General features: G+C 35.9%; 1 protein-coding gene across 2 annotated transcripts; it reads right to left on the bottom strand.

The window, feature by feature from the left end:
• Window positions 1-321: 321 nt before the first annotated feature.
• On the bottom strand, window positions 322-15,387 carry LOC121383228 (casein kinase II subunit beta). 2 transcript variants are annotated; one of them, XM_041513118.1, is made up of 7 exons: window positions 15,291-15,387; window positions 10,794-10,877; window positions 10,017-10,119; window positions 8,647-8,759; window positions 2,880-2,955; window positions 2,032-2,221; window positions 322-1,648 (listed from the first exon to the last, which is right to left on the bottom strand). In XM_041513118.1, exons 1-7 carry the CDS (start codon window positions 15,378-15,380, stop codon window positions 1,540-1,542), a joined length of 765 nt encoding a protein of 254 aa, XP_041369052.1. In that variant the 5' UTR covers window positions 15,381-15,387; the 3' UTR covers window positions 322-1,539. The 2 variants fall into 2 exon arrangements, with proteins under 2 accessions (XP_041369052.1, XP_041369051.1); XM_041513117.1 differs by lacking the exon at window positions 8,647-8,759 and adding an exon at window positions 6,630-6,745.
• Window positions 15,388-15,528: the final 141 nt, after the last annotated feature.

The following is a 15,528-nucleotide window of genomic DNA, read 5'->3' as shown; positions in this document are numbered from 1 at the left end:
CCCCTATGTATGCCCATGACATACCACGGCTTTTGATATACCAGTCGTGGTGCACTGGCTGAAACGAGAAACAAATAAAAAATCTCAGTGACGAAAGTTTTCTATTTTTTATCTTTAATCTGAGTGGGGGGGATGCACCTCCTTGAATAATTTGTTTAGCTTCTTTACGGATTTATCAATGGCTATTAAATACTACCCTGCAATTCTGATTAAAAAAACAAAACAAAACCATGTCTCCAGTCATAATGTAGTGAATTCATGTATACCGTAAATTGTTGATAACCAATAGAACTCTCCAAAAAACTTCCAACAAGAACGACATTCACATAAATACGTTTTTATTACCGGTAGTACAAATGCAGAATATATCAACCATATGGATATGCTTTTTACCAAGACTGACAATATCTCGGTAGCATATCCATTTCTTTTAAATGTAACAGTGTTTTTATAGCTGAAGTACTAGTATACAATAACTAATATTCTGCATGTCATCTGCATTTGAACTTCTTAATATCTAAATTCAATTTTAACAAACAATGTTAAATAGGGAGCTGGAGGAATTATGTATGGGACACAAGTGTCTGTCCGTCTGTGGATGTCCCCAGACACAACTTCCTAGCATTTGAAGAATTAAATATATTTTTTACAGGACAATTTCTTGTCTTTTTTTTTTTTTTTTAATACAGGACAAAATGGTACATTTTATGGTCCTCAGATGAGGGGTGCACTGGCCTGCAAAGCTTGATGACTGAATGGACACCAAATAGTTGGGGGTGGTGGTAATTAACAAAATTGTAAAGACTGGAGGGAGCTGTAAGTTCATCAGAATGAATCCAAAAGTGCAAAGATGTACACCGTTTACATGTACGCATTTGGGTACATGCTACCAACACGTAGTAACTACTTAGTGATATTTATTTAGACAGTCTGAAAACTGGTGTCCACTAGCAATAGTTGTATTCATAATAATAATAAGGTTATATGTGACCTGTAGGTTTTTAAAAAAATAAAGTCATTTGATTTCCAGTCTTGGCAATCACTTAAAAGAAAATGTCTGAAAGATTATGATACAAAATATGTTCCTGGCATTACAAGTAGATACATGTTATCTATAATGTTTTACTATTAGCTGAAGTTTTCCCATGCAACAATTACAATCCTTGGAACTGTACAGTATTACTAACAGAACAGTTATTATTGATTTGTTTTTCTCTTCAATTTCAATCAATACATAATGATGTAACTTCAAATTGATTCAAATATAAAATGAAATTATTAAACAGGGGAACACAAACATACAAACACAGCTAATAGTGCACGGGTTATAGTACCAAACGGAGAACTAATAAGTCACAGGCACCATTACTACAAGCAACAACTGCCTCTTGTATTTCATAGTTCATCCTGCCCACCTGAAACTGTACCACAGCAGTTTCATCTGTATCACATGGCAACTAGTCATTTTACACAAACATCGATTCACAAGTGAGAGGCAATCATTAACATAGCCCAGATCGTAAATATCACCAGCTTCTTTCATCTTTTACTATTTGTGTGACTAGCTCCCCGCATCGGCATTTTGAAGTTGGCTGCGGCCTGATACTGTAACTGGTAAGCAAGGGGGTGGATTTTGAAGCCATACAGTCTGAAAAAAAACAACAGAATTTAAGAATTCATAGTTGATCTAGGTTTTACGGGTCAAGCTAACAAAGTAAACACTGTGATGGTAAACAATTTTAAAAAATTTACTTAAAGCTAAACAAGCAAATGCTGAAATAAATACAGCAATTGAATGACTGAATAATTTTACAAGTATGAACGCTAACAATCACCCAAGCAAGGATGAAATCACATTTAATTTACCACATGAAAATCAAATTTGTGAATAAGCATCTTCTGTGAAGCTTCAATACCAATTTGAGTATATTTGTGTATCAAAGTATACGCCTATTGATTCTTGTTAGTATCTGTGAACTTCTAAACCCTCTTGAATACTCGGGTACATGCAGTCAAAATTGTAATAGTTACCTTGGTACAAACTGATTAGCTGGCCGTTTTGGACGATATTCTGGATGCACCATAAAGAGCATGTGAGGAAAGCCTGTTCCGAAGTAGGCTCCATCAGTGTGGTGGTGTCGGGATGACTTGGGAGTGTACACGTCTTGACACTTGGGACAGTACAGTTTGACCATCGCTTCGCCGGGAACATCCGACAGACCTGAAACAGAATGCCAAATCTCATAGCATGGCCCAAACATAGTTAACAAAAAAAAAATTAATGAGAAAATTAAAGTGAAGAATCAAAAAGATGCTAATTTCCATATATAAGATTTCAGAATATACAGTGAAACCCATCAATAATGTCAGAGCTGACAATGCAGGGCTCGAAACTTAAGAATGTGTAAGAGCCTATAGCAATTTTGAAATGCTTTTGTCAGAGATAAAACGTTAACCTGCATAATTCTGAGTCTGACTACAGCAAGTTTAAACCAGTACTTAACTTTTGTAATAAATAAACATTTATACTGCATTATTAGTTTCTGTATGTAATCAGATTTTGTGGCAAGACTTCACCCCCAGATTTTGTGGCAAGACTTCACCCCCCCTTCCCAAACACATGCTTTGATTTAAAATATATCAACTTTTGTCTTCTAATACCTGCAGAATTTTCCACTTACATGCATAACATAACAACTGAAGATTTCCGATGTAAATATTTTCTCAAGTCAATAAAAATAAATTTTCCATGTGACAAACATTATGTGTACATAACAAGCATCGCCATTAGGAAATTATATGGTACTGATGAACCGACTTGTTATCACAAAATAACAACACATGAACAGTATGATGTGTATTCACATTGGATCTCTTACCTATTGGTAGCATTGGCTGATTTTCACAGTATACTCGTGGACAATAACCAAAATCACCTTGCTGCCACTTCTCAATCTAAAAATAACAAACATATTACAAGTAATACTACTGCACTTTCCATTAAAACCACAATACATCAAAGCTAATCCAGCAGACCTATATATGTAGTTAAGTAAATAGAAAAAAACTATACTGCCTGTACTTGTCAATGTGTATTGTGTACATGTACACATACTACTGCAATTCCATGCTCGCACCCAACATTCAAACTACAATAATATAATTAATACTTGCAGAAAAACCATTCAAAATCAAACAGTATATATATCTACAAATCTAAGTACCAGATATGCATATACATATGAAACAATCTAATCAAAAATCAAAAGTAAATTAATTATATTCATTATAAAGTTGAAACCTAAAAATTTTGCAAGTCTGAATAACAATAAATGTTTTCACAGATATGTTCTGTGTTTAATATTTGCTGTTAAATATATAATCATATACTCTTCAAAAAAAGAAACGCAAAAGGGTACAAATGGGTTATAACTCCGATTTTATGTTTCCTACCGGTTCATGCTTTGTGAATATAAGGTCATTGCATGTCCCAAACACATTCCCACGGTTACATTCGATAAAACGCAGCTACTGTACAATAAAGTTCCAAAATGTGAATATTCGCAAAAACGCAGCCACGTGCAAACCATGTCACCACTGCACGTGTGTTGTCTGCACGTGAAACATGAACACCGACAGTATAAAAGTGCAGGGTGTTCGCTTGCCTGGCCTCTGTATCTGGCCGACAGTTGACAATTCAGGACATGCCACGTCTCAGTGAACCGCAGAGAAACAATGCCATCGGCCGACTAGACGCAGGCGAATCCAGAACGGCCGTTGCCAGGGCATTCCATGTGTCCCCAAGCACCATCTCCAGACTGTGGGACCGTTACCAGCAACATGGATCAACACGTGACCTCCCTAGATCCGGTCGACCACGGGTCACTACCCCCGGGCAGGACCGCTACATCCGGGTACGCCACCTTCGGGAACGATTGACTACTGCCACCTCCACAGCCGCAGCAATACCAGGTTTGCGCAGGATATCCGACCAGACCGTACGGAACCGCCTACGTGAGGTAGGAATTCGTGCCAGACGTCCAGTTCGAGGTGTCATCTTAACACCACAACACCGTCGACTCCGACTGCAGTGGTGCCAGATTCATCGACAATGGCCTCAACTGCGATGGAGACAGGTGTGGTTCAGTGACGAGTCCCGATTTCTGCTCCGACGTCATGATGGAAGATGTCGCGTGTATAGGCGTCGTGGTGAACGTTATGCGGCAAACTGCGTGCAGGAAGTGGACAGATTCGGCGGGGGTAGTGTCATGGTGTGGGCAGCCATCTCACACACTGGCAGAACTGACCTGGTCCACGTGCAGGGCAAACTGAATGCACAGGGCTACATTGACCAGATCCTCCGGCCACACATCGTTCCAGTTATGGCCAACGCCAACGCAGTGTTCCAACATGACAACGCCAGGCCTCACACAGCACGTCTCACAACGGCTTTCCTACAGAACAACAACATTAATGTCCTTCCTTGGCCATCGATATCACCGGATTTGAACCCAATTGAGAATCTATGGGACGAGTTGGACCGACGCCTCCGACAGCGACAACCACAGCCCCAGACCCTGCCCGAGCTGGCAGCAGCCTTGCAGACCGAGTGGGCCACCATCCCCAGGGACGTCATCCGTACTCTGGTTGCTTCAATGGGCAGGCGGTGCCAGGCAGTTGTCAACACACGCGGAGGCCACACCCGGTATTGACTCCAGATGACCTTGACCTTGGTGGTGTGTCCTATCACTTACTCACAATGGACTAGAGTGAATTGTGAACAATCCTGCAACATTTGGTAATTATCGGACTCACCATTCAATAATTAAATCAATTCTCCAAATGTTACGACAATGTGGTTTTGCGTTTCTTCTTTTGAAGAGTATATATCACTACATGTGAATGTCCAAATAAATAAGAATGGTAAAGTTAGTGTCAGTGGCATAAAAAATCCATTACATGTAGCTTCTAGCGGTGGGGGGGGGGGGGGGGGGGTGCTGCAGTCAGTGGTGACCATGGGAAACTGGTTATGACACTGTATCTATTTTTAGATTTTTTTTAATCATAGAAATAAATTTTGATCAATTTCTTAAATACTGTTAGCAGTGCCATATAATTATTTAAAAAATGCTCCGCATATTCTGGACATTATTCAACTAATTTTGATCAGTTTATTTTTCACTTCTGATTTACTGATACCTGTAACTGGCAAAGCAGTTGCCAATGTTTCAATATTGTGTATAATTATTTGCAACTGTCTTTTGGAAATTGATATTAATACAGTCAGCATTATTTGACAATGATGATCACAGCTGAAACATACATACAATAAAGATAACCAAATAAAACTAGAAATGAGACACCACCTTAAAACAACATGAACTCTAAAGATGCAATAAGTGTAAAGTTAGGTGAGGTCTAAAATCTATGTTTGGGTTTTGAATGGACTTTAAAATTTTATAAACTGTTTACAATTATTAAATTTTATACATTACATTACATTTTATGTATAAGTACATATAGTATACTAACTAACTTAATAACAAACATGTATAGTACTATAATAAATAGATAAAGTTGAACATCAAACTTTGAATAAAGCAAACATTATAAACGGTTACTGCAGTGGACTCAATTTAAACCAGATCTCACCCTACAACCAGTTAAATTATCTTAATGCTCATTTTAATAATGACTCATTAAAAGTAAGGTAGTGATATGGCTATTAAAACTTTTGATTAATTTTCCAAGCAAATATTTTCGATCTTTGAAAAAGTATAAAACAAAATCATTTCCAGTATTACATGATAAAATACAATGTATAGTTGTTTAGATGGTGCTGCTAGATTAAATAAATAGTCAAACACATTTTGGACGAGCCAAATTGTTGTTTAAATAAAAGTCCATTGAGTATAACAGTAAACACAGTGAAATAAAACTACCATTATGCATCTATATTATGTTACCAAACATCTTCAGTGGAAGGATATGATCACTGGAAAGACTACAGGAAAAAAAACAATGCCATGTTGGTGGTAATCCAAATGCCAAATGAAGAGAAGGCAGCGAAATGATTGATAAAATAACCATTTAGATTCATTAAAATCATTTGGACTCAATTAAAACTAATCCAAAAAATAATATATCAAATAGAAATTTTTTGTAAATGGACAGTTTACCTGTATGATAAGAAAAAAAGCAACTCAAGTCTCAGAGTTTGTCTGGACTCCCTGTACGAAGCCGTAGACACTACAAGTCTGGTAATTGTTAACAGCCTGACATTTCACAGCCCAAAGGAACCAAGGGAGTAGAGAGGACCTGTGCACCTCCACCCTCTCACTTGAGAATGAAAATGTACATTTTTTGTACATAAATATAAAAATCTGGTTTGTAGTCTCTACTAGAGACTGCCCCCTCTCGATAGAGACTGTGCTCCCTTTCATTAGAGACTGCCCCCCCCCCCCCCCCACACTTCTCTTTATTTTATGCAATCTTATTTTGATCATGAATATACCCCCTAGTGGGGGGTTTTTTTCTCATTTAGTAAACATACAGGTAAATAGCCAAGACCACCGAGGCATACAAGCGAGTTCTGCTATGGAGGCAGACCGTTACGAAGTTTGGCTTACCATCTGGGCTATGCCTCGGTTAGTCATAATGTATCGCGCGTGTATCAAGCCATACAACATCTCGGCCGCCTGTTCTATGAGGTCACTCTGATTAGGATTGTCCTCCAACTCATCATCTGAACAAAAACAGAACATGTGTTAACAGCTACAGAACATTCTCATCAACACTCACCATGCGGCTGACCATTGACAGTGACAGTCATCAGTCTGTGCTTCAAAACACCATGTTCCTTCGTATTCCGTTTTGCACACAAAATATTGCACTGTTAACATATATTTCTTTTGTATGTACAGGTATATTTATACACAGTGGATTATTTCATGCAAAAACAAAAGGAAAAAGAAATTTGCTTAACAAAACCTCAGCAGTGTGCTTAATCGGTGTGTTTCAAGCATCAAGCACTTGGTCTGGAGAATTAAGAGAAGAAACATAGTTTATTCTCTTTGATAACTTAAAAAACGTAATGGTGTAACTGCATGTAATAGCCAATTTAACAGTTTGATGGTATTCACAGAAGGCTACGTGTTTTGGGCAACTAAATGCTGCCAAATGAAATAACATCAATGTGTTTTTACTTTTGGTCAGGGTTTTTATCTTTGTTTAATAAAAGAAAAGAGTAAATGTTGATGAGAATTGGGTAAGTAAAAACAAACAAACGATTTCCTCTGTGGATCACCAAATGTGTACATAAGCAAAAAAAATAAGAATAGAAAAATAATAAAAACATTTTTTCTTAATTATACTTTTTGTAATAAAAAGTTTAATATTTACTTTCTCAAATTACGGGTAATTTGCTGTGACAAAACTATTTTAAATAGAAATATTAACAGTAAACACTGTGATCAAAACAACATTACATGGTTCTATGACTAAACGTATATGGAAATCAACAAAATAAATATGCCACTTAAAAAAGAAAATAAAAGCAATTAATTTGACAAAACCGAATTGTTGTAGAATTAAAAAGCATTTTTAAGCCTGTGCACACTTCCCACCATTCCTTACAACTGAAATATCCTCAGAGGAAACCTGGCAGCAAACGTTGAATGCAGATTTCTAGACCTTGTGCCAAGGGAGATAATTAGGCTTATAGGTTACAGGTGGCGCTACTGGTTGTATCTTGTCATATAGTCCTATGTGTATATGAAGAAAATATGCATGCCAAATGCAAAAACACTGCTATACTTGGTAAAGGACTTATTGCCAAAAATATATGTGCAATTGTTTTAAGTTTTTTTTTAAATCCATATGAGCAATTTTTAAAATATCAGAACATTTGAATACACATGGTTTGTACATTTAAAAAAAAAAGCTCTAGCAAAAGTTCATGTATTTAATATTACATTTCTCAAAGTTAAAACAGAATTGATGCCCTTTTGGCCAAGACAGCCACACACATGCAGCAATACATGTGTATGTATATATGCCAGTAACAAGGAAACTATATTATCATAATTTATGATAATACCAAAAATGAATATTTAAAACACAAGTTCCAGGAAATGAGTGAAAAGTAACAGAACAAACAACAGTACAGGTACAAGTAGTTTTAGGTAGCTAAAAGCTGAATTTATTATTTACAAATATACCTGTACCTGTACATAATTAAAAACAACAAGAAAAGTTAAAAGTATATGTGTATGTGTGTATATATATATATATATATATAATTTTCTTTTTTTAAAGGATTCCGCCATTACCATAAAATATAATTTAATACAGATATTTTGGGATTCCATCTCATAATCTTGTGCTTCCGACCGAACATCTGAGATTTGCGGATGCACAGAATTGTGCTAAATTTGTAGCCTGTACATATATTATACAGTGGACATACATGTGCACAGAATCCTGTAACTTGTGTTTTTACAACGTATGCAACAACTGGCTTCATTATTACTGGCACAAAATCTGGCTAACAATGGTAAATGTACTAGACACACAAGCATGCCACCTAGTAACCCAGAGGAGACAAGCCAGGCCCTCGGCTACCAAGGTGGACGAGAAACCTCTTACCATCTTGCTGACGCCTGCATTGGTTAGTATGAACCTAGCGTGTATCAGGCCGTACAGCATCTCGGCCGCCTGCTCGACCAAATCAGACCCTGGGTTCTCCTCTAGCTCTTCCTCTGATGGGGCACAAACAGAAAGCCAGCACATTATAAAACACAGTGGACCCAATTTACGACAACTTGTCCTTCTTTAAGTTTTTCACATGGGTTTTAAGCACTGTAAATGTACATAGGATAGCACAGAACCGTTTTTCTTAGGTCAGGGAACATTTTGTTCAGTATCGCAACAACTCACAACACAAATTTCAGAGATCGCTACACAATTTTAAAACACTGAACAGTAGTCGCTGATCAATTTTCAATTGACCAGAAATGTCGCTAATCAATTTTCAATTGACCAGAAATGTCGCTAATCAATTTTCAATTGACCAGAAATGTCGCTAGTCAAAATTTTAAAAACAAAATGTTCCCTGTAAGGTTTACACAGGTGTTTAAGAAAGTTCTGTAAATGTAGCCTACATAACAGGGAACATTTTGTTTTCTTCTCAACTAAACTTGATTAGCTCAACTACTGTTTAAATGTTTTAAAAGTGTGTAACTATCTACGAAACTTACGAAGCAAATCGTGACACGATACTGAACAACAAAATGTTCCCTGCATAGTTATACATGTGTAAAAAGTTAAAAGTTTGTTTTGCTTAATGATACCACTAGAGCACACTGACTTATTAATCACTGGCTATTTATTAATCATGGATAATTTTAACATATAGTCTTAGAGACAAAACACGCTACATTTTTCCATTAGTAGCAAGGGATCTTTTATATGCACCATCCCATTCAGGACAGCACATACCACAGCCTTTGAAATACCAGTCGTGGGGCACTGACTGGAACAAGAAATAGCCCAATGATGGTGATCGATCCCAGACTGACCACACATCAGCCAAGCACTTTACCACTGGGTTATGTCCCACCCTATACATGTGTAAATGCAGCCCAGCATGTTTGCTTAATACCATCATAATTTATCAAATGAGTGGATGTTTCATCATGATCAAATAGATTTTTGATTTACTTTTCCAACTAAATGACAAAATAGATTTTTATTTTTAGTGGGTTTGGCCAATTAAAAAACTGATGTAATTTGTTAATGCAGACCAATTATTGCTATCTTACTTGTTAATAAAAGATTGTCTACTGCACATAAATAGGTAAAATGTGGGGCAAAAAAACTGGCCTGTTATCCTCAGGATCCAGTTTAGGCAGTTTTTACTGTGCAAAAATATACATGTAAAAATAATTGATAATTCATTTGAAAAGATGAAAGCAGGAATCCAGATGACGTTTCAGTGTTTATCTTGTTACACGTACCTGGTTCCAAGTCTAAAATCATATCCAAGGCTTGTCTGTAATGTGGAACCTGCTCATTAAGACCTGTCAAGTTGAACTTGTCTTGTATATAGTCCTCATCCACCTGAAACACACATTTACAATACCTGTACACAAGAATAGTCAACATGGTTACTGTCACAGTCAGCCCTATAAAAAAATTAAATAAATGTTGTGTAGTTCTAACTATACTCATGCAAAACATCTTGACATAAAAATGTTATGGTTCAAACTATATTACAGATATATTTTGTACAATATGTTTTTAATCTAAAAATCTGAAAGCTTTTTATTTGTATAAATCAATGTAAAAAGATTTTGGTGGTTTTTTTTTATTATTCCCTTGCTATTTGTAGTGAAAAATCAATGAATACATAGAGGATATTTCATGTTTTTAGTCATCGAGTGAAGTTTTCAGTCATATCTCACGAGTCGCACTTGCGCGACTAATGTAATATGATTGCAAACTTCACGACATGAGATATAAATCATATTTGACAAAAAACATGAAATTTTCTATTTATTATATAACTTTTGGCAATTTACCATCATTTTTAAAATGCCAGCAGCAAAATAGTTCCGGCTTTCTTACAGTGAAGATGACATTGTCTACAGTGACAGTAACACATTTTAGAGTGAAATAGTGAAATTTTCACTCTAAAATGTGTTATCATCACTGAGTGACTAATAACACTTTTATTTCACAGATATTTTAAGATATTTCATTAAATGTTATACATGTATAATACAGGTACTTACTTCGCAGAAGAATTCATTTCCTCGGAGACCACAGAACCAGGAAATCCACGATACCTCCTCTGAAGAACTCATCATTAAACTAATCTGGATGATAAAATAAAAACATAACTGTTATGAAACCATCTAATCAATCCTTGACGTAACCAATGGACCTGACCTATCTTTCATCACATTTCACGGGCTGCTAATAATGTTTGTCAACATATATGACGTGTATAAATGCTCTCAACAAAAATTTAAAATACATGCATATATATATATATATGTATGTGTATGTGTGTATGTGTGTATGTGTGCATGCGCGCGTGTAAGGATGACTTGCCACATGACTCTGAAAACTGTGACAACAGTTTCAATGACACCTCACTTGCGCAAAATTTGATTTTGTGTAACCCAATATTTGGACATTAAATTTCTCTAGAACATCATTTACATGGTCATTATGGCCACACAAAAACAAAATGAGTTACAAGATCTCACTAATTTGGGCACAACAGGGACTCGTCTTTTCTCAGTGCAGGAAGGTTGTTTTAGTTCAGTAGTGTCATTAACCGTTAATATAGAAGAGTTGTCAATATTCAGAAATGTATTTCAAGTTATTTTAATCTAATTAAACTTAACAGTTCAGTGGTTTTGAGGTAAAATAGTTTGAGGTTAGCATGTTTGTACTTAATTTGGGAATGATTATAGTGAGTAAATTTGTTAATGTATTTTGAGTATGTTTATCACCTCGACTTTGATGCCCTGGTAACCCATAAATAATTTACGCCTATTTTATATTATCAGATGCCTATATGTGGTTGCCATCCAGTGCAACTCTTCTCTTAAGGTCAACGACGGTCACTTTTCGGACACTTTTTTTGGCTTCGTACACAATAAATAAAATATATCAAACCAGTGCTCTACAAAGCGAGTAAAATACTCGCCATGGCGTTTAAACAATAAAATCACATTCGCCAGTTGGTGACTGTCCAATAATATTACTTTAATCAGTAAACAAAACTGGACATCGGAAAACACAGTGGACCAGTAGCAATTTATCTTCCATAAAACGTGTTTTCTATCAGTAGTTTGTTTGCAAAATAAAAGTTTGAGACAAGTTAATCGGACTCACTGGCGTAGGAAGCGGTGGGGCAAGGGGGCATTTGCCCCCCCCCCCCCCCCCCCCCCACTTTTTAGATACTTTGCTTTTTATTTGCTTTATAATAGTGTAAAAGTGTGTAAATATAAAAGTGTGCCCCCCACGCTTTGGCACCTTCCTACGCCACTGGGACTATGAATAACGATTTTCCTGTAATAAATAGTAAACATGGTGACGTTAAGGGAGGTAATACTTGGTTATGATGTTATCTCCCTTAACTTTCCCTCCACGATAACGTCTCCAGTCGTGAATGTTGTTTTAATCACGTCGAAAGTCATGTTCACCAGTGGAGGATGAAAACATGTTTCTAATTTCATGACTGGACTTTAGACAGCTTTAAAGACACAACTATTTACAAAACAGTATTTATGGATTTACAAGGCAGTATGTGACGAAAATAAATATTATTTAAACCAAAAGTAAGGTAGCCGATTGTTAACTACTAGTAACACGTTGACGCCTAGTAGATATTATCACAATGCTTTTATTTAACTTTTAATGAGTACTGCAATTTAAATGCATATCTTAGCAGTGCCATTAAAATAGTAATTCGCTTAACTTCGTTTAATAAACTTATTGGGTATGGAATTTGATGATGCTAGTTGACAGTCGTTCACTGATTTAGTGGAACCAGACACAAACATTAATTTGTAATTACTATTTAACAACTAGGAATTACCCCTTCACGAGTTCATTCGAATGTGGTTCTAATAACAATTACGGCATTAGTAATGTGTCATAAAATGGCAGATGAATCGATTTAATTACAAGTATATATTAGCTGGCAACTAAATATAAGTGGCTGGCGACTAAAATATTACACTTTACTGGCCTGGGAAGAGTAAATTTTAACTTGCTTTGTAGAGCACTGCAAACGATATTTTTTTGAAATGACATATTTGACAAAAGGTATTTCTTTCATCTTTTAAAACTTAAAATAAATATTTTGTCCAGAATTATGAAAATAAAAAAATACCAACCTATAAACAGCATTGTTTGCTTGCCATAGAAATTTGACAGGGGTCAAGGTCAGTAGACCAGTTTTTATTTTTTAAGCAAAGCATTGTAATACTATAGCTAATTTTGAATTGAATGATGTCAATATTCCAATGACATCACTTTGCATCTCCTTACAATAACCATAAACTGGCTACATGACGTTTCCGTTTTAAGAATGCTGAAAAAATTCCAATGCAAAATTTTTTGTCTGAACATTAGCAATGCACCTGAATGTGTTTGAAGAAAATCTTGTGATTAAAAAATTGTACCTTTTACCAAATATGGATTTCAAGTGAAATTACGCTAAGATATGCTATATTTATTGCGTATAATGCCAAAACAAGGGTGCGAAAAGTGACTATCATCGACCTTAACAATTATATCCTATTACTAGGCCTATTATGTTAAAAACAGGGCTAAATTTTAATGATGGCACCGACAGAAATTACTTGAATTACCATCACTGTGATACGAATTGCTGTAGGTTAAGGACTTTATTGATGACAATATTTTGCCACTGGATAAAAATTACATATATATTTGTTGTAAGAAATACTATGATACTATGATAAAACTTCCAATTGTCGCATTCAAAAAAGCCAAATGAGGTAGGTTCCATGAGGTATAGGGTTAGTACTAGCCCGAGTACTCTGACTGTAAGAGAGCTATCTAGACGGACATTTCAGGTCTGTGCAAATTTTTTTTTTGCATAACCTGAAAAGGGGTTATGCTAAAAGATTTTACATAACCTATTTTGGTTTGCGTAACCTGTTTTTTTTGTTTATAATTAAAAAAAAATAAATATATACTTAATTTTGAGAAACAAGAGTGGCAATGTTAAGTAAAAAGTATATGTATACGAATGCTTAAGAGATTTAAAAATAATAATGATTAGAACTATTATAATAAGTTACCAAAACATAGTGAATGCTTGTTTAACGACACCCCAGCACAAAAATACATATCGGCTATTGGGTGTTTGTCAGGCTTGACCTATTATATAAAACACATCATCATGTGTGCATAACTACATGTGAATTAATAAGAATTCATTGCAAGGCAATCGCTTACCATTAATTTTATAATATTAGTCTTTTATGTGTATGTAATGTCATGACATTCAGTCGTGAGTGGGAGACTCGGTGCTATCTTCCTCATCTGAGGAACAATGGATACTGATACTGTCACTGTCATTATCACTGACACTGTTGTCATTGTCACTGTCGTTATCCAATTCGGAATTACAGTTAATAATAGGGTCACTGTGACTGGTTTACCCTGGTTGCTGATCCAGTTCGAGATTGTAATGACCATCACAATATCACCATTTTTGATTGGTTAAATTCGTCTATAACACCTTCTAACAACCAATGGGAATGCACCTATTTCGCAAGATATTTATACAAATTTGGCTGGTTACGGTACGCACTACACTGCGTTGGGAACAAGTCTAATGTTTGTACTCGCGATAAAAATATGTTGGTACGTTGCCGGGATTAATAATTCGGTAAATTTGACATGAACGGTAAATCGGTTATGCCAAATAAAATGGCATAACCAGTGCACGAACGAAACTGTCGTTCGTGCAATTTGTGCAGGCCTGCATTTGGACATAAATACGCTCTCATTACAGTCAGAGACCAACCTATGTATATTTTTGGCAATTCCTGACTACCAAACGGTAGGCAAAGATTCCCGCTCTAATACCACAACAATCCTATGTTTGACGTCAAATACCTTTACATCGATCATTTTCAAGTTAACTGATACAAAAAAATCCACATATTAATCACTAATACACATACTACAGAAAGAAACCTGACAGCACCCACATTCAGCTACGCTTCGTGACACTCCGTTAACTCGAAAATGATCGATGTAAAGGTATTTGACGTCAAACATAGGATTGTTGTGGTATTAGAGTGGGAATCGTTGCCTACCGTTTGGTAGTCAGGAATTGCCAAAAAAAGACATAGGTTGGTCTCTGACTGTAATGAGAGCGTATTTATGTCCAAATGTCCGTCTAGCTCTCTTACAGTCAGAGTACTCGGGCTAGGTTAGTGCATGCTGGAATGTTCAGAACTTTTTTTCAAAGGTATTTCAAAATTGCCGTAGGTATCAAATTCGTACGTTCGAGCCCTGTAATAAATGTTAAAATCATGAAATATGGGGGCCGATTATAGACTCTTGCAAAAAACCATGATTATGATGATAAACAGATAAAGGGTCTTTAAGTTTTAACTAAGAAAAATGGTGTAATTTTAAATTAGAGGGGCCAAAAAAATCTTCCCTAGACGATAATCCTTGTTTAGTGATTAATCAGAATCCATAATTGCTCAATCTAAAAAATAACACACCAAACTAAAAATTATTAAGGTTTTTCTTTCTATCTCGCCGTTCCAGACACAGGAAACGGATAACGCGCATGACAAAACGGAAATGGACATCGCCCCAAGTTGCTTTGTCCCCTGTAATCCAAACGTCCACATGGGGGTGTTTGCAGAAAACATGCGTTCTTTACATTATTCAATATTTAATAAAGGGAAAAAACTTTTGCCGGTCCTTGCTGTTGTTATTTTATTGTTATTTTTCTAT

Source organism: Gigantopelta aegis, chromosome 10, assembly GCF_016097555.1.
Source record: "Gigantopelta aegis isolate Gae_Host chromosome 10, Gae_host_genome, whole genome shotgun sequence".
NCBI lineage: Eukaryota > Metazoa > Mollusca > Gastropoda > Neomphalida > Peltospiridae > Gigantopelta > Gigantopelta aegis.
The sequence above is the reverse complement of the archived record's forward strand: the minus strand, read 5'-3'. Positions and strand labels throughout refer to the sequence as shown.

What these genes read in the sequence shown, in the direction of transcription:
- LOC121383228 (XM_041513117.1), bottom strand. Translation starts at nt 15,380, where the DNA reads ATGTCCATTTCCGTTTTGTCATGCGCGTTATCCGTTTCCTGTGTCTGG. An exon ending in GAAATGAATTCTTCTGCGAA is followed by an intron (nt 10,120 to 10,793) that starts GTAAGTACCTGT and finishes TGTGTGTTTCAG; the next exon opens with GTGGATGAGGACTATATACA. An exon ending in ACCGAGGCATAGCCCAGATG is followed by an intron (nt 2,956 to 6,629) that starts GTAAGCCAAACT and finishes TGTTATTTTTAG; the next exon opens with ATTGAGAAGTGGCAGCAAGG.